Below are 19,302 nucleotides of genomic sequence, written 5' to 3'. Positions count from 1 at the left end.
TGAGATCATTTCGGACCAAAACCCTTAAAACAAGTAAAACACTCGAACATAAAATCTGCTTAGGGAGAAAAATGATCTTATCAGACAGAAAATAAGCAAATATCACCCTTATTTGAGATATTTAATCTTACTTAGATTTCAGTTTTTGCAGTTTACTCATTTCTTTCAAACGGTTCAAATCTTTTCTTATCCGTTTTGTAGCTTTACGTCGCGGCTAATAACTCCAAGTCTTGGCTTTGCAGCGTTTGGCTGCTTCGATAAATCTCCACGTTAATTTTAAGGCGACTTATCAAATCATCTTATCACCGGCTCATTTTAACGTTAGTTTTTTTCCATTATCGGAATCGGTCGATGTGGCGTCGTAATTGCCTTTATCCGTCGATGATTATAATATCGCTCATCCCTTAGCTTGGTTTTGGATCGTTCCCAATACTACAACACATGTTGATGTAAAGAAACTATTGTGTGGTTGACCAGGAGCTACGCTGGCCATGCGAGCCGCCCCGCTGGCCCTGGAGGACATGATGGAATGGCACCAAGCCCCGCCCACATTCACCCCCGGGGCCTTCCGCCTGCGACGGGGGAACAGATTCACCTGGAAGAAGGAGTGTCTGGCCGTTATGGAAAGGTAAAGAACGGCTAAAAATAACAATAAGAAAATTGTGCTTATTGTGACCAAAATGATCAATCAATCAATCAATTGTTTACTTATATAGCCCTAAATCACAAGTGTCTCAAAGGGCTGCACAAGCCACAACGACACAGTTGTCATTATTATCTTGGTATTGTAGAGTGTGCTCTAAAAGTACTTATACACACAGAAATCTTTTTAAAAAGACGAGGGCTGCAATGATTAATCGGTTAATACTATTAGAAAAAAAGCTTCATTTAGATGTTAAAAGAAGGTTAAAAAAAAGGTAACTAGAAGGTAAAACAAGTTAAATAGATGGTTAAAAAATGTAAACGGTAAATAAAAGGTTAAAAAAGCTAAAACAAGTTAAATAAAAGGCTAAGGATACATTGAAGGTAATAAAAGATAGATAGAAGATGTATAAAAGATAAATATAACGTAAAAAAAAAGTTAAAGTAGTTAAAAAAAAAGTTAAAAAAAAGATAAAAGAAGGTAAACAAGTTAAATAAAGGTAAAGTATGGTAAAGAAGGCAAAGAGTAAATAAAAGGAAAAAGAAGGTTAAAAGTTAATGGGAGACAAATTGTAGTTCAATAGAAGGTAAAAATACAGGTAAGAGAAGGTAAAAAAATGTAAATAGAAACCTAAATGAGTTAAATAGAAAGTAAAATAAGGTTAAAGAAGGCAAAGAGTAAATAAAAGGTAAAACAAGGTTAAAAGTTAATGGGAGACAAAATGTAGTTCGATAGAAGGTCAAAATACAGGTAAGAGAAGGTAAAAAAATGTAAATAGAAACCTAAATGAGTTAAATAGAAAGTAAAATAAGGTTAAAGAAGGCAAAGAGTAAATAAAAGGTAAAACAAGGTTAAAAGTTAATGGGAGACAAAATGTAGTTCGATAGAAGGTCAAAATACAGGTAAGAGAAAGTAAAAACATGTAAATAGTAACCTAAATGAGTTAAATAGAAAGTAAAATAAGGTTAAAGAAGGCAAAATAAGGTAAAGAGAAGCCAAAAGAAGATAAATAGAAAGTTTAAAAAAAATAAAGAATAAATAAATTTACCATTGGGAAACAGAAGCCAAAAGGAAGTGAAGTGAATTATATTTATATAGCGCTTTTCTCTAGTGACTCAAAGCGCTTTACATAGTGAAACCCAATATCTAAGTTACATTTAAAGCAGTGTGGGTGGCACTGGGAGCAGGTGGGTAAAGTGCCTTGCCCAAGGACACAGCGGCAGTGACTAGGATGGCGGAAGCGGGAATCGAACCTGCAACCCTCAAGTTGCTGGCACGGCCGCTCTACCAACCGAGCTATGCCGCCCCCAAAAGGAGATAAATAGAAGGTCTAAAAAGGTTAAATAAGGTTAAAATAGGTAAAAGAAGAGAAAGAGAAGCCCAAAGGAGATACATATAATGTAAAAAAAGGTAAATAGCTGGTAAAAGGAGGTTAAAAAAAAAGTTAAATAAAGGTAAAGGATGTTAAAAGAAGGTAAAGGGTAAATAAAAGGTAAATAAGGTTAAAAGGTAATTAGAAGCCTTACTTAATGGGGACATCGCTCTGTTTACACAGTCACCTTTAGAGGACCTCTGACGGTATGGGGACAAAAAAGCAGGTCCCCCTAAAGGGACACCTTATTAAATGATAGTCAGATCCATTGTGAAGATGCCTAAGTGATTTTTAAAGGGGAACATTATCACAATTTCAAAAGGGTTAAAAACAATAAAAATCAGTTCCCAGTGGCTTGTTGTATTTTTTGAATTTTTTTTCTAAATTTTACCGGTCTCGGAATATCACTAAATAAAGCTTTAAAGTGCCTTATTTTCGCTATCTTCGAAACCATTATCCATTTCCCTGTGACGTCACACAGTGCCGCCAATGTAAACAAACAATGGCGAATACCACAGCAAGATATAGCGACATTAGCTCGGATTCAAACTCGGATTTTAGCGATTTAAGCGATTCAACAGATTACGCATGTATTGAAACAGATGGTTGGAGTATGAAAGTATTGAAGAAGAAACTGAAGCTATTGAGCGAATAGCTATTGATACTATTCATAACCATAGCATGGCCGAATAGCTGCGTTAGCATCGCCGGTAAAATGTGCGGACCAAACGATCAGGACTTTCGCATCTCTTGACACTGGAGCAACTTAAATCCGTCGATTGGTAAGTGTGTGTTTCGCATTAAATGTGGGTGGAAGTAAACATAATATAGTTGCAAATGCATCTGCAGGTTATCCATACATCTCTGTGCCATGTCTGCTTTAGCACCGCCGGTAAATAGCATGTTAGCATCGATTAGCGTAGCATGTTAGCATCGATTAGCTGGCCGTCAACACCAACAAAACTCACTTTTGTGATTTCGTTGACTATCGTTGCAAATGCATCTACAGGTTATCCATACATCTCTGTGCCATGTCTGTCTTAGCATCGCCGGTCAAATGTGGAGACACTCTGGCACATTCAATGGGGGTCTGGCGGCAGACACTTTGGCATCTTCGGGCCAGTGGTGCAACTTGAATCCCTCCCCGTTAGTGTTGTTACACCCTCCGACAACACACTGACGAGGCATGATGTCTCCAAGGTTCCAAAAAATAGTCAAAAAAACGGAAAATAACAGAGCTGAGACCCGGTGTTTGTAATGTGTTGAAAATGAAAATGGCGGCTGTGTTGCCTCGGCGACGTCACATTCTGACGTCATCGCCTCCAGCACGATAAACAGAAAGGCGTTTAATTGGCCAAAATTCACCCATTTAGAGTTCGGAAATCGGTTAAAAAAATAGATGGTCTTTTTTCTGCACCATCAAGGTATATATTGACGCTTACATAGGTCTGCTGATAATGTTCCCCTTTAAGCTTTGGCACATGAAACATGTTTTGCTGGTTAGTTTGAGCACAGCAGCCCCCTCATCGGGCCCTAACTGGTACTACACTTGCTGCTCTGCTCACACTTCTTCCGTGTATAGTTAATCACTTTTTTTTTTTTAAAGGTCCTCAGTAGTCACGTACAAATGTGTGTGAATTATGCAAACATTTTTTACATTTGGTGCCCATGAACCATATTCACTCCCCCCCTCCCCCCAGGGTCCCCAGTAAGTCTGATCAGCACATTACTTCATCAATCCAGAGATTTAAAGGGGAACATTATCACAATTTCAAAAGGGTTAAAAACAATAAAAATCAGTTTTCAGTGGCTTGTTTTATTTTTCGAAGTTTTTTTCAAAATTTTACACCTCCCGGAATATCCCTAAAAAAAAGCTTTAAAGTTTTTGATTTTCGCTATTTGCGATGCGACTGTCCATTTCCCTGTGACGTCATACAGGGCTGCCAATACAAACAACATGGCGCTTACCACAGCAAGATATAGCGACCTTAGCTCGGATTCAGACTCGGATTACAGCGGTTTAAGCGATTCAACAGATTACACATGTATTGAAACAGATGGTCGGAGTATGGAGGCAGATAGCGAAAATGAAATTGAAGAAGAAATTGAAGCGAATAGCTATTGATGCTATTCGGCCATAACATGGGTGTACCTAATGAAGTGGCCCATAGCATGGCTGCCTTATTAGCATCGCCGGTAAAATGTGCGGACCAAACGGTCAGGACTTTAGCATCTTGTGGCACCGGAGCAACTTAAATCCATCGATTAGTAAATGTTTGTTTCGCATTAAATGTGGGTATCTAGTTTCAAATGTACATACAGCTAGCGTAAATAGCATGTTAGCATCGATTAGCGTAGCATGTTAGCTTCGATTAGCTAACATTGGAAAAAAAGATAGACCTTTTTGCTCAATATGTTGAACAATATTCTTAAATGAGTAAATGCTAGTGCCATTATCTTGACATAATGATATGTTTTTCATGCTTAAAATAAGAAATTATTACTTTAAAAAGTAGTTTTTTATTGTGAGTGTTAATGACACAGCTTTGCATCAGTTCATATTCTAGTTTCAAGCATGTTTTACTCAATATAGGTCATAAAATCTCAGCTACAAGCAGTAATATCTTACTGAGATCATTTCGGACCAAAACCCTTAACACAAATAAAACACTCGGACATAAAATCTGCTTGGTGAGAAAAATGATCTTATCAGACAGAAAATAATACAAATATCACCCTTATTTGAGATATTTAATCGTACTTAGATTTCAGTTTTTGCAGTTTACTCATTTTGTCATCAAATTCTTTTGCCTTTTGGTATTTCTTTCAAATTGTTCAAATCTTTTCTTATCCGTTTTGTAGCTTTACGTCGCGGCTAAGAACCGTGACCAAAATATGTCTGATTAGCACATAAGTCAACAACACTCACCTTCGTGATTTCGTCGACTTAATCGTTGCAAATGCATCTGCAGGTTATCCGTACATCTCTGTGCCATTTGTCTTAGCATCGCCGGTCAAATGTGAAGACACTCTGGCACATTCAATGGGGGTCTGGCGGCAGATTTCTTGCCAGTGGTGCAACTTGAATCCCTCCCTGTTAGTGTTGTTACACCCTCCGACAACACACCCACCAGGCATGATGTCTCCAAGGTTCCAGAAAAAACGGAAAATAACAGAGCTGAGACCCGGTGTTTGTAATGTTTTGAAAATGACGTTCCGACATCATCGCTAAAAGACCGATAATTTAATTTGCCAAAATTCACCCATTTAGAGTTCGGAAATCGGTTAAAAAAATACATGGTCTTTTTTTCTGCAACATCAAGGTATATATTGACGCTTGCATAGGTTTGGTGATAATGTTCCCCTTTAAAGACGTGTATGAGCTAACTGGGCAGTGGCCATTTTACCTCATTGTTTTCATGCCTCCACAACCTGTAGAAAGGGTGGTCCCCACAAGTCCTGAACAAAAACTTGGTCCCCATTCCGAGTGATAACCACCAGTGTGTGTGTGTGTGCTCTCAGCTACTTCAGTGATAATCAGTATCCTGATGAAGCCAGAAGGGAGGAGATCGCCGCCGCCTGCAACGCCGTCATTCAAAAACCAGGTCGGTCATTTTCCAACCCAATCCCCTCCTGGTCCTTGGCATCCAGGAAAACGTGTATATGTGTTTGTTTATGTGTTTATATGTGTATGTTCAGGAAAGAAGCTGCAAGACTTTGAGAAGGTGACGTCGCTGAAGGTCTACAACTGGTTCGCCAACCACCGCAAAGACCTGAAGAGGCGAGCCAACATCGGTAACGCCCACCTCCGCCGCCGTCCCGACGGAAAATACGTTTCGGTTCGTCGCGCCCAAAATACTGTGAGGAGCTATTGTGTCTTTTGAAGAAGCAGCCATCTTGGAGAGCCACGGCATCGACGTCCAAAGCCCAGGAGGTCAGTCCAATAGCGACGAGGTGGACGCCAGCGACTTCCCCGAACAGGTAACCAGGAAGGAACATTTCCTGACCCACACAGTCGTAGATCTTAGCACCAAAAAGCTGTGATTAAAACAAAATATTCGCCTTCAACCGCGTATTTAAAAACAAATGGCTATTGGTTTTCGTCCTGGTCGTAAAACTGTGGACCAGCTCTATACTCTCGGCAGGGTTCTTGAGGGTGCATGGGAGTTTGCCCAACCAGTCTACATGTGCTTTGTGGACTTGGAGAAGGCATTCAACCGTGTCCCTCGGGAAGTCCTGTTGGGAGTGCTCAGAGAGTATGGGGTACCGGACTGTCTTATTGTGGCGGTCCGATCCCTGTATGATCAGTGTCAGAGCTTGGTCCGCATTGCCGGCAGTAAGTCGGACACGTTTCCAGTGAGGGTTGGACTCCGCCAAGGCTGTCCTTTGTCACCGATTCTGTTCATAACTTTTATGGACAGAATTTCTAGGCGTTGAGGGGATCCGGTTTGGTGGCCACGGGATTAGGTCTTTGCTTTTTGCAGATGATGTAGTCCTGATGGCTTCATCTGGCCGGGATCTTCGGCTCTCACTGGATCGGTTCGCAGCCGAAATGAGAATCAGCACCTCCAAGTCCGAGTCCATGGTTCTCGCCCGGAAAAGGGTGGAGTGCCATCTCCGGGTTGGGGAGGAGACCCTGCTCCAAGTACCTAGGAGTCTTTTTCACGAGTGGGGGAAGAGTGGATCGTGAGATCGACAGGCGGATCGGTGCGGCGTCTTCAGTAATGCGGACGTTGTATCGATCCGTTGTGGTGAAGAAGGAGCTGAGCCGGAAGGCAAAGCTCTCAATTTACCGGTCAATCTACGTTCCCATCCTCACCTATGGTCATGAGCTTTGGGTCATGACCGAAAGGATAAGATCACGGGTACAAGCGGCCGAAATGAGTTTGGGTCTCTCCCTTAGAGATAGGGCGAGAATCTCTGCCATCCGGGAGGAACTCAAAGTAAAGCCGCTGCTCCTTCACATCGAGAGGAGCCAGATGAGGTGGCTCGGGCATCTGGTCAGGATGCCACCCGAACGCCTCCCTAGGGAGGTGTTTAGGGCACGTCCAGCTGGTAGGAGGCCACGGGGAAGACCCAGGACACGTTGGGAAGACTATGTCTCCCGGCTGGCCTGGGAACGCCTCGGGATCCCCCGGGAAGAGCTAGACGAAGTGGCTGGGGAGAGGGAAGTCTGGGCTTCCCTGCTTAGGCTGTTGCCCCCGCGACCCGACCTCGGATAAGCGGCAGATGATGGATGGATGGATGTCTATTAAAGTCAACAACATCCGATATTGGGACATTATTGTCATAATTCACTTTTTTTTACTTTTACATGACAGGGTTCATCTTGAAAATTAAGCTTCTCTTCGTAATGGTGTGACTGTATTCGTTAAAAAAACATAATTCCCGGGATACTACGCTGTAAAATTATGACAATTAGGGTTTTTTAAGGGTGGAAAAAGTAAGAGCAATCATTCTCATAAAAATATCAGATTAAAACCTCTAAAGCAGGGGTGTCAAACTCAAATACAGAGTGGGCCAAAATTTAAAACTGAACAAAGCCGTGGGCCAAGGTTGAACAAATTAACCTTTTAATAGGGACCCAAACAAGTTTTGCATTGAATATTGAACAAGAAAGGCTTATATAACTTCATAGTGACATGCAAATTTGAGTTTCAAATAATAATAACAATAATTACAAAATATCAATGGCATATAAAATAAAAATGTAAATAAAAATTGAATGCCTCTTTTCTATTTGCAGCCTTCTGAGGTAAATATCAAAATAAACTTTTTCCAAAGGCCAATAAAGTAAAATATTGAAAGTAAAATAACAATAAGGAATGAATCAAACATTCAAGCCTTGAAGTAGCAAGAGAAAGTGAATGAATAAAACGTTCATTATTGCTCAGTTTGCTACACTCATTTGCTTTAACAACGCTTATATACCCTAATAGTGCAAAATCAACTTTCAAAAAACAAACGAAAGAACATCACAGAAATAACATTTAAATAAAAAAATGTAATGCCTCTTTTGTATTTGCAGCCTTCTGAAGTAAATATCAACATTAACTTTTTTCCACTAGCTAATAAATTTGAAAATAAAATAATGAGGTGGTCGGGGTTGGGGGGTGAGTTAGTGCTGCAAGGGGTTCTGGGTATTTGTTCTGTTGTGTTCATGTTGTGTTTCAGTGCGGTTGTTCTCCCGAATTGTGTTTGTCATTCTTGTCTGGTCAGGGTTCACAGTGTGGCGCATATTTGTAACAGTGTTAAAGTTGTTTATACGGCCACTTTCAGTGTGACCTGTATAGCTGTTGATCAAATATGCGTTGCATTCACTTTTGTGTGTGTGTGTATGTACAAGCCGCATATATTATGTGACTTGGCCGGCACGCTGTTTGTATGGAGGAAAAGCAGACGTAACGACAGGTTGTGGAGAACGCTAAAGGCTGTGCCTGTAAGGCACGACCCCAATATTGTTGTCCGGGGAGAAATTCGGGAGAATGGTTGCCCTGGGAAAATTTCGGGAGGGGCACTGAACTTCGGGAGTCTCCCTGGAAAATCAGGAGGGTTGGCAAGTGTGAGTATAATACCGACGGGCCAGCTCTAATGCTAATTTGATATTGCCTCACGGGCCAAATGAAATTACACGGCGGGCCAGAGTTTGACACCCATGCTCTAAAGGCTTAGTGTCCACACATACAGCACCTTTTTAGCTCTTTTTTCCAAAATGTTGTACACTGCTGAATTGGGGTCTTATGGCCTCTTACTGTGGGGCAAAAAAGTATTTAGTCAGCCAGCGATTGTGCAAGTTCTCCCTCTTAAAATGATGACAGAGGTCTGTAATTTTCATCATAGGTACACTTCAACTGTGAGAGACAGAATGTGAAAAAAAATCCAGGAATTCACATTGTAGGAATTTTAAATAATTTATTTGTAAATTATGGTGGAAAATAAGTATTTGGTCAACCATTCAAAGCTCTCACTGATGGAAGGAGGTTTTGGCTCAAAATCTCACGATACATGGCCCCATTCATTCTTTCCTTAAAGGGGAACATTATCACAATTTCAAAAGGGTTAAAAACAATAACAATCAGTTCCCAGTGGCTTGTTGTATTTTTTGAAGTTTTTTTTCAAAATTTTACCGGGCTCGGAATATCCCTAAATAAAGCTTTAAAGTGCCTTATTTTCGCTATCTTCGAAACCACTATCCATTTCTCTGTGACGTCACACAGTGCTGCCAATGTAAACAAACAATGGGAATACCACAGCAAGATATAGCGACATTAGCTAGGATTCAAACTCGGATTTCAGCGACTTAAGCGATTCAACAGATTACGCATGTATTGAAACAGATAGTTGGAGTATGAAAGTATTGAAGAAGAAACGGAAGCTATTGAGCGAATAGCTATTGACGCTATTCATAGCCATAGCATGGCCGAATAGCTGCGTTAGCATCGCCGGTAAAATGTGCGGACCAAACGATCAGGACTTTCACATCTCGTGACACTGGAGCAACTTAAATCAGTCGATTGGTAAGTGTTTTTTTCGCATTAAATGTGGGTGGGAGGAAACGTAATATAGTTGCAAATGCATCTACAGGTTATCCATACATCTCTGTACCATGTCTGCTTTAGCACCGCCGGTAAATAGCATGTTAGCATCGATTAGCGTAGCATGTTAGCATCGATTAGCTGGCAGTCAACATCAACAAAACTCACCTTTGTGATTTCGTTGACTATCGTTGCAAATGCATCTGCAGGTTATCCATACATCTCTGTACCATGTCTGCTTTAGCACCGCCGGTAAATAGCATGTTAGCATTGATTAGCGTAGCATGTTAGCATCGATTAGCTGGCAGTCACGCCGCGACCAAATATGTCTGATTAGCACATAAGTCAACATCAACAAAACTCACCTTTGTGATTTCGTTGACTTTATCATTGCAAATGCATCTGCAGGTTATCCATACATTTCTGTGCCATGTCTGTCTTAGCATCGCCGGTAAAATGTGGAGACACTCTGGCACATTCAATGGGGGTCTGGCGGCAGACACTTTGGCATCTTCGGGCCAGTGGTGCAACTTGAATCCCTCCCTGTTAGTGTTGTTACACCCTCCGACAACACACCGTCGAGGCATGATGTCTCCAAGGTTCCAAAAAAATTGTCAAAAAAACGGAAAATAACAGAGTTGAGACCCGGTGTTTGTAATGTGTTGAAAATGAAAATGGCGGGTGTGTTACCTCGGCGATGTCACATTTTTACGTCATCGCCTCCAGCGCGATAAACAGAAAGGCGTTTAATTCACCAAAATTCACCCATTTAGAGTTCGGAAATCGGTTAAAAAAATATATGGTCTTTTTTCTGCACCATCAAGGTATATATTGACGCTTACATAGGTCTGCTGATAATGTTCCCCGTTAACACGGATCAATCGTCCTGTCCCCTTAGCAGAAAAACAGCCCCAAAGCATGATGTTTCCACCCCCATGCTTCACAGTAGGTGTGGTGTTCTTGGGATGCAACTCAGTATTCTTCTTCCTCCAAACACGACGAGTTGAGTTTATACCAAAATGGATACATGAATGATACAGCAGAGGATTGGGAGAATGTCATGTGGTCAGATGAAACCAAAATAGAACTTTTTGGTATAAACTCAACTCGTCGTGTTTGGAGGAAGAAATTACGACAATAAGGGTTTTTTAAAGGGTGAAAAAAGTGAGGAAAAAAATTCCATGAAATGAAGTTCTATTGAAGCATTATTGCGATACCAAAATAAATATTTTCAAGAAAAATATACCCCGAAAAATGTCTTAATGTAATGAGAATAAAGTTCGATTTTGAAATGTTTGACTTAATCGTCGGAATTTGATTTCTATGAATATATATTTTTTTCGTAATATAATTTGTAACATTCTGACTTTTTTAATGAAAATGAACCTTTTGATCGTGACTGTTTTCTTAAGATTGTAACTTACTTTGCTTTACACTTACGACTATTTGTCATTTTTGGAAACAAAAAAGGTTGAAATTGTGCAAGAAAAAATTCCTAATGTTAGATTTTATTCTGGTAAAATTACCTTCTTTTTAAGTGTTAATTTTACAACTCTACTTTACTATCATTTCGTAAAACTTGTTTCCAAAAGCCAAGAACGTTCAGTATTTTTTTCTTGTAATATTTAAGAATACGTGACAAGACTATTCTTGAAAATTAGGATTTTGAACGTAATGTTGTGACTTTTTTGGTTAGGAAAATAATTTTGGTGATACTACGCTGTAAAATTACGACAATAAGGGTTTTTTTAAGGGTGAAAAAAGTGGGGAAAAAAATTCCATGAAATGAAGTTCTATTGAAGCATTATTGCGATACCAAAATAAATATTTTCAAGAAAAATATAACCCGAAAAATGTCTTAATGTAATGAGAATAAAGTTCGATTTTGAAATGTTTGACTTAATCGTCGGAATTTGATTTCTATGAATATATATTTTTTTCGTAATATAATTTGTAACATTCTGACTTTTTTAATGAAAATGAACCTTTTGATCGTGACTTCTCCTAAGATTGTAACTTACTTTGCTTTACACTTACGATTATTTGTCATTTTTGGAAACAAAAAAGGTTGAAATTGTGCAAGAAAAAATTCCTAATGTTAGATTTTATTCTGGTAAAATGACCTTCTCTTTAAGTGTTAATTTTACAACTCTACTTTATTATCATTTCGTAAAACTTGTTTCCGAAAGCCAAGAACGTTCAGTATTTTTTTCTTGTAAAATTTAAGAATACGTGACAAGACTATTCTTGAAAATTAGGCTTTTGAACGTAATGTTGTGACTTTTTTGGTTAGGAAAATAATTTTGGTGATACTACGCTGTAAAATTAGGACAATAAGGGTTTTTTTAAGGGTGAAAAAAGTGAGAAAAAAATTCCATGAAATGAAGTTCTATTGAAGCATTATCGCGATATCAAAACAAATATTTTCAAGAAAAATATAACCTGAAAAATGTCTTAATGTAATGAGAATAAAGTTCGATTTTGAAATGTTTGACTTAATCGTCGGCATTTGATTTTTAGGAATAGTTTTTTTTCGTAAAATAATTCGTATCATTCTGACTTTTTTCTTGAAAATGAACCTTTTGATCATAACTGTTCTCGTAATATATTACTTACTAGGCTTTTAAATTTATGACTGGTTGTCATTTTTGGAAGCAAAAAAGGTTGAAATTGTGCAAGAAAATTCTCCGAATGTTGAATTTTATTCTGGTAAAATTATCTTTTTTTTAAATTTCAATCTTACAAATTTACTGTAAAATAATTTAGCAATATTATGACTTTTCATAATGACTTAGTTTTGTAGTGAATGACAGCTGTGAGACAAACACACATCTGTCGTTTTGTAATAGTAAAAAACTGCCAGCAAGAAGCAGCTAACAATGTCAGTCTTAGTCTGAGCTCTAAGTATTTTTCAGAAAGTTTTAAGTGGTAGAAAATATTGAAATTGAACTTTGAATACATTTTCTCATCCAATATAGAAGGAATATTTTTTTAAATCACAACTTTAGCCCTAGCATTAGCATGAATACACATTATTTGTGTGACGTTTCAGAGCTGCGACGTGACTTTGTTTGACAAGCGAGTCGCCGCCCGGCCGTTCGCCTTCACTCGAGCCGACCTGTCACTGCCCACCCAGGTAGGACCCGCCCACAATCACGTGACCTCACAGGAAGTAACTTTCTCCTCCCACAGGTTCCCACGCTGCTCCCCAGCTGGTTGGCCACCCTGGCCACCCGAGGAGGCGTGTCCGGGCAGAGGGGCGGCGGCCCCGTGATTGGCCGCTCCCTCGTTTCCGCGGCAGGCGTCTCCTGGTCGCCCCTGTCGCCGTCCAACCAGGACGAGGCCGCCGTCGCGCTGACCGAGCCCCCGGAGATGGCGGCTGGCGATCAGGGAGAGGAGGCGGAGCTCGGTGTGGTTCATGGCGTCAAGACTGAGGTGATTGACGACTGATGGGCGGAAATGACGTCAAAGTGTGAGAAACCTCATGACCCCACTTGACCTATTATGACCTGACCTGACCTCCAACCACCAACCTTTGTTCCTCTACCAAGACGTCCTCCATTTTAAGAGTGAAAGAAAGTTCTAATGTTCCTCTGATGACTGAAGAACCTTCCAGAAGGTTCCGCGTCTTCACTGTGATCACAACTTTGCAGCCTCAAATTTAAGCTTTTTTAAAAATGTGTATATATACATATATATATAAAAACATATATACATACATACATTATGTATATTACAATGTATGTACATCTGCATATGTGTAGCTATATATAATAGAATGTGTAGATATGTCTATATGTATATATATATATATATGTATGTATATTTAGATATGTGTATATATATATATATACATATATATATATACTGTGTGTGTGTGTATATATATATATATATATATATATATATATATATATATATATACGTTTATATGTGTACATATATACGTATATATACATGTGTGTATATTTATAAACATGTATATATATACATACATGTATATATTATGAGTGAGTGTATATAAAGTGTATGTAAGTGTGTATATATGTATATGTGTATATATACAGTAGTATGTGTATATATATATATATATAATCTGTATAGATATGTATATATACTGTATGTGTCTCTGTATATATATGTGTGTATATGTATATATAAGTATATATACACACACACACATTTACATACATATATATATGTGTGTATGTATATGAATGTTTATATGTATATTTGTGCATATGTGTGTATATGTATATATAAGTATATATACATATATACACACACACATTTACATACATATATATATATATATATGTGTGTATGCATATGAATGTTTATATGTATATTTGTGCATAAGTGTGTGTATATGTATATATATACTTATATGTATATATGTACATTTATATATATGTATGTACTTATATATGTATACATGTATTTGTGTATGTATGTGTGTATATATATATATATATATATATTTCTATATATATATGTATATGTATACGTGTGTGTATATATATATATATATATATATATATATATATATATATATATATATATATATATATGTGTATATGTATATATATGTGTATAGATGTATACATGTATATATATGTATACGTGTATATACACGTGTATGTATGTATATATATATATATATGTATATGTGTATACATATATATATATATATATATATACAGTATGTATATATTTGTCCTACAGAAAATGGAGGTTGGATCATGTGACCTGACAAAATGACTCCGCCCCAATTAAGCTTTTGTCATGGAAGCAAAGAAATTATGATTTTTTTTTTTTTTAATTATTCTTATATTATTATTAAAAATATGAACTTTTTATGAAAAACTAGTAGGGTTATGAGAATAAAGTTGTTATTTTGGTGGGAAAATTTCTAAATTTCCTGCATAAACATAAACTCACAAGAAAATGACAAATAATGCAGTATTTTTTTTCTGCCGAGTAGTGAAAATAATAGTTAAAAAATATTGGAATAACACATTTTGCTTGAAATACATTTTTGTATTCATTTAATTATGAATTTAAACCCAAATAGAAAAAAAAATACAAATAGATTTTATATTTGAACGTTTTCTCCCTCAGTTCAGATTCAATACAATCTGAACTCTAATCACAGAAGAGATTTGAATGGAGCTTTTAGGAGTAAACTTGATGACGTCTTAAATGGAAATAATGAAAGTAAAACATGCTAATTGTCCTTTCTTTGCTTCCATAACAATAATATGTACTCTAATATGTACTTACAGTTTTACTGCAATACCTAGTTACAGTACTGTAATGTATGGTTACAGTTCTACTCCAATACCTAGTTACAGTACTGTAATCTGGAAGTTATACTGTTATACATAAAGTACTGTAATGTGTACTTACAGTTCTACTATAATTTTTAATTTTCCTGAAGGAATCAATAAAGTACTATCTATCTATCTGTACTACATAGTTACAGTACTGTAATGTATAGTTACAGTTCTACTCCAATACATAGTTACAGTCCTGTAATCTGTTAGTTATACTGTAATACATAAAGTACTGTAATGTGTACTTACAGTTCTACTCCAACATTTAGTTACAGTACTGTAATGTTACTTCTACTGTGATACATAAAGTACTGTATTGTGTACTTACAGTTTTACTGTACTACATTGTTACAATACTGTAATGTAGACTTACAGTTCCACTGTAATACATAGTTACAGTACGGTAATGTACATTTACAGTTCTACTGTAGTACATAGTTACAGTATTGTAATGAATAGTTATATTGCAATACATAGTTATAGTGCTATAATACATAGTTACAGTACTGTAATACTTGGTTGCAGGTTTACTGTAATTCATAGTTACAATACTGTAATAGTCACAGTTCTACTGTAATACATAGATTTACTGTAATACATAGTTACAGTACTGTAATGAATAGTTACAGTTCTACTATAACACAGAATTACAGTACTGTAATACTTGGTTGCAGTTATACTGTAATACATTGTTACAGTACTGTAATGAATAGTTACAGTTCTACTGTACTACATAGTTTTACTGTAATACATAGCTACAGTACTGTAATGAATAGTTACAGTTATACTGTACTTTATAGTTTTACTGTAATACATAGTTACAGTACTGTAATGAATAGTTACAGTTCTACTGTACTACATAGTTTTACTGTAATACATAGTTGCAGTAATGTAACGAATAGTTACAGTTCTACTGTACTACATAGTTTTACTGTAATACATAGTTACATTACTGTAATTAATAGTTACAGTTCTACTGCAATACATAGTTTTACTGTAATACATAGTTACAGTACTGTAATTAATAGTTACAGTTCTACTGTACTACATAGTTTTACTGTAATACATAGTTGCCGTAATGTAACGAATAGTTACAGTTCTACTGTAATACATAGTTACATTACTGTAATTAATAGTTACAGTTCTACTGCAATACATAGTTTTACTGTAATACATAGTTACAGTACTGTAATGAATAGTTCCAGTTCTACTGTACTACATAGTTTTACTGTAATACATAGTTACAGTACTGTAATGCATAATTAGTTTTACTGTAATGAATAGTTCCAGTTCTACTGTACTACATAGTTTTACTGTAATGTATAGTTACAGTTGGACTGTAATGTACAGTTCCAGTATTGTAATGTAGAGTTAGTTGTACTGTATATAGCAGACTATATGCTACATAAGTTTATTATTATTATTATTCTCCAAAGCAGGAAATGACAAGTTAACACGCTTCCAGCCAGGGAAGTATTAGCCAAAGTATTACCTTGAAATTGTGTTTTTAAGACTGTGCGTGTTTGTCAGGCGCATAAAATGCGTCCTAAAACTCCAAAATGCCTTTTTTTGAAACCTTCTGCCATGTGTTGTAAACACAAAGTCTCATTTATTTCTTCCAGAAGGTGCTTTTCACTGTGGCTCACATGTAGCAGGAATGCTAAGCTAAGCTAACACATGTTGAGCATCAACAACACCCGAAAAAAAAAACCCTCAAAAGTGGAGCCGTTGTTGATGGAACGATTGCGTGGTTACTACGGCCTGTCCACCAGGGGGCAGCAGAGTTAAATACGTCAAGTTAAAGCAAATACGATCAGCCATAAGTTTATGTTCAAGTGCCTTTGTTTTATTTGTTGCAGTAAAATCACTTGTACGACCTCAAAATACACAAGACAGTACCGCAATTACCTCATGTTACGTTAGCCCCGCCCACTGGCCGGAGCGCTCACTTTAGCCACGCCCACACGTTCTCAAAGCCCCCCCCCCCGTCTTCTCGGACACTAAAATGTGAGCCTTTTTTAAAAGGGAAATATTACCGATGAATTTTAAAGCAAATTTCTGCTTTAAAACAACAAAAAGAAAAATCGTGACAAATGTCGCAAATGTACGATAGTAAAGCCAGTTTTTTTGTTTTTGTTTGTTTGTTAAGAAAAAAGTTGCAATACCATAAGGAAAGTCGTAATGTTATGACAATGATTTCACATATTTCAAGAAAAAAGTTGCACTAATATGAGAAAAAAGTCGGAATGTCGGATTCGGGAAATTTTGACTTCATTCTTTTTTTATACATTTCTTTAACAATATTTTTCTCGTAAAGTTACAAATTTGTTACATTTAGACTTTATTCTCATAAATCAACCTTTCATTGTGACATATTTTGACAATTTTCCTTAAAACCTTTTTTTGTTTTTTTTGTTGTAAACATCCGACAAAGTTTAAGGAGTCGCAACAGTATTTATATATTTTTCAGGATAAAAATTGTCACTCATGGAAAAATGTCGTAATTGTAAAACCATGGTTATTTCTTCAAGAAAAACAAAGTATTCAACTTCAATCGCGTATTTAAAAGTAGTTTTCTAAAGTCAAGACCATCCAATTTTTCCGACACTTTAGTCATAATTAAGTTTTTTTCCGGTAAAATGTACGAATATATAACATAATTATTGTTAAAAATTAAGCTTTCGATTGTAGTGTGAATGTTTTCGTTAAAAGAAAAAATAATCCAGTCAAACCACGCTGTAAAATTACGACAATACGTTCTTTTTTGATGGCGTACGGTAAGAAAAATTGTTCCCAACATTGACGTTATATTTAAGTATTAAGGAAAGTTTGTGACATGAGAAAACATTTTTTTCCCGACAAAAAAGTAAATCGTTTTAAGAAAAATATCGTAATGAGAAAAATTTCGTAGGAAATAAAGCCCAATTTTAAAATTTTGGACGTAATTGTCGTAAATAAGATTTTCAAAATACTTCGTAATATTCGGACTTCTATTTGGAAAATGATCGTGACTTTTCTCGTAAGATGGTAATGTACTTCACTTTAAACTTCCGACCAGTTACTCCCAATGTGACGTACGATAACGGCGTGCATTCAGACAATAGCGCTACCGAGTTACGGTATTAGGACCACGCTGACGATAAACTTTGTCGTAACTTTACGATGAGTAATGGATTTCAAAACTGACTTGTTCAGGGGAAAGTTATTATTTAATTTTTTGTAAGTCAAAATATGACAAAGTCGTAATGTTATGACAATGACTTCATATATTTCAAGAAAGAAGTTGCACTAATATGAGAAAAAAGTCGGAATGTCTGATTCGGGAAATTTTGACTTTCTTTCTTTATACATTTTTTTAACAATATTTTTCTCGTACAATTATAAATTTGTTACATTAAGACTTTATTCTCGTAAATCAACCTTTCATTGTGACATATTTTGACAATTTTCCTAAAAAACTTTTTTTGTTTTTTTCGCTGTAAACATCCGACAAAGTTTAAAGAGTCGCAACAGTATTTATATATTTTTCAGGATAAAAATTGTCACTCATGGAAAAATGTCGTAATTGTAAAACCATGAAGTTATTTCTTCAAGAAGTATTTAAAAGTAGTTTTCTAAAGTCAAGACCATCCAATTTTTCCGACACTTTAGTCATAATTCCCTTTTTTTCCGGTAAAATGTACGAATATATAACATGATTATTCTTAAAAATTAAGCTTTCGATTGTAATGTGAATGTTTTCGTTAAAACAAAAAATAATCCAGTCATACCTTGCTGTAAAATTACGACAATACGTTCTTTTTTGATGGCGTACGGTAAGAAAAATTGTTCCCAACATTGACGTTATATTTAAGTATTAAGGAAAGTTCGTGACATGAGAAAACATTTTTTATCCCGACAAAAAAGTAAATCGTTTTAAGAAAAATATCGTAATGAGAAAAATTTCGTAGGAAATAAAGCCCAATTTTAAAATTTTGGACGTAATTGTCGTAAATAAGATTTTCAAAATACTTCGTAATATTCGGACTTCTATTTGGAAAATGATCGTGACTTTTCTCGTAAGATGGTAACGTACTTCACTTTAAACTTCCGACTAGTTACTCCCAATGTGACGTACGATAACGGCGTGCATTCAGACAATAGCGCTACCGAGTTACGGTATTAGGACCACGCTGACGATAAACTTTGTCGTAACTTTACGATGAGTAATGGATTTCAAAACTGACTTGTTCAGGGGAAAGTTATTATTTAATTTTTTGTAAGTCAAAATATGACAAAGTCGTAATGTTATGACAATGACTTCATATATTTCAAGAAAGAAGTTGCACTAATATGAGAAAAAAGTCGGAATGTCTGATTCGGGAAATTTTGACTTTCTTTCTTTATACATTTTTTTAACAATATTTTTCTCGTACA

The 19,302-nt window shown here is 36.4% G+C and overlaps 1 protein-coding gene across 4 annotated transcripts in view; it reads left to right on the top strand.

The window, feature by feature from the left end:
• The window catches only part of LOC133546504 (homeobox-containing protein 1-like), a 39,847-nt gene extending 26,499 nt beyond the window's left edge, over positions 1-13,348 (top strand). The window contains exons 4-9 of one of the 4 annotated variants that reach the window (XM_061892297.1): positions 478-628; positions 5,538-5,620; positions 5,715-5,810; positions 5,902-5,996; positions 12,603-12,686; positions 12,743-13,348. In XM_061892297.1, the coding sequence (XP_061748281.1) occupies positions 478-628; positions 5,538-5,620; positions 5,715-5,810; positions 5,902-5,996; positions 12,603-12,686; positions 12,743-13,000 (767 nt within the window). In that variant the 3' untranslated portion in view covers positions 13,001-13,348. The remainder of the gene's footprint in view (positions 1-477; positions 629-5,537; positions 5,621-5,714; positions 5,811-5,901; positions 5,997-12,602; positions 12,687-12,742) is intronic. The other 3 variants (XM_061892296.1, XM_061892288.1, XM_061892279.1) reach the window with 3 other exon arrangements.
• The last annotated feature ends 5,954 nt before the right edge of the window (positions 13,349-19,302 follow it).

This window comes from Nerophis ophidion, linkage group LG02 (assembly GCF_033978795.1).
Source record: "Nerophis ophidion isolate RoL-2023_Sa linkage group LG02, RoL_Noph_v1.0, whole genome shotgun sequence".
In the NCBI taxonomy this organism is placed as follows: domain Eukaryota; kingdom Metazoa; phylum Chordata; class Actinopteri; order Syngnathiformes; family Syngnathidae; genus Nerophis; species Nerophis ophidion.
The sequence above is the reverse complement of the archived record's forward strand: the minus strand, read 5'-3'. Positions and strand labels throughout refer to the sequence as shown.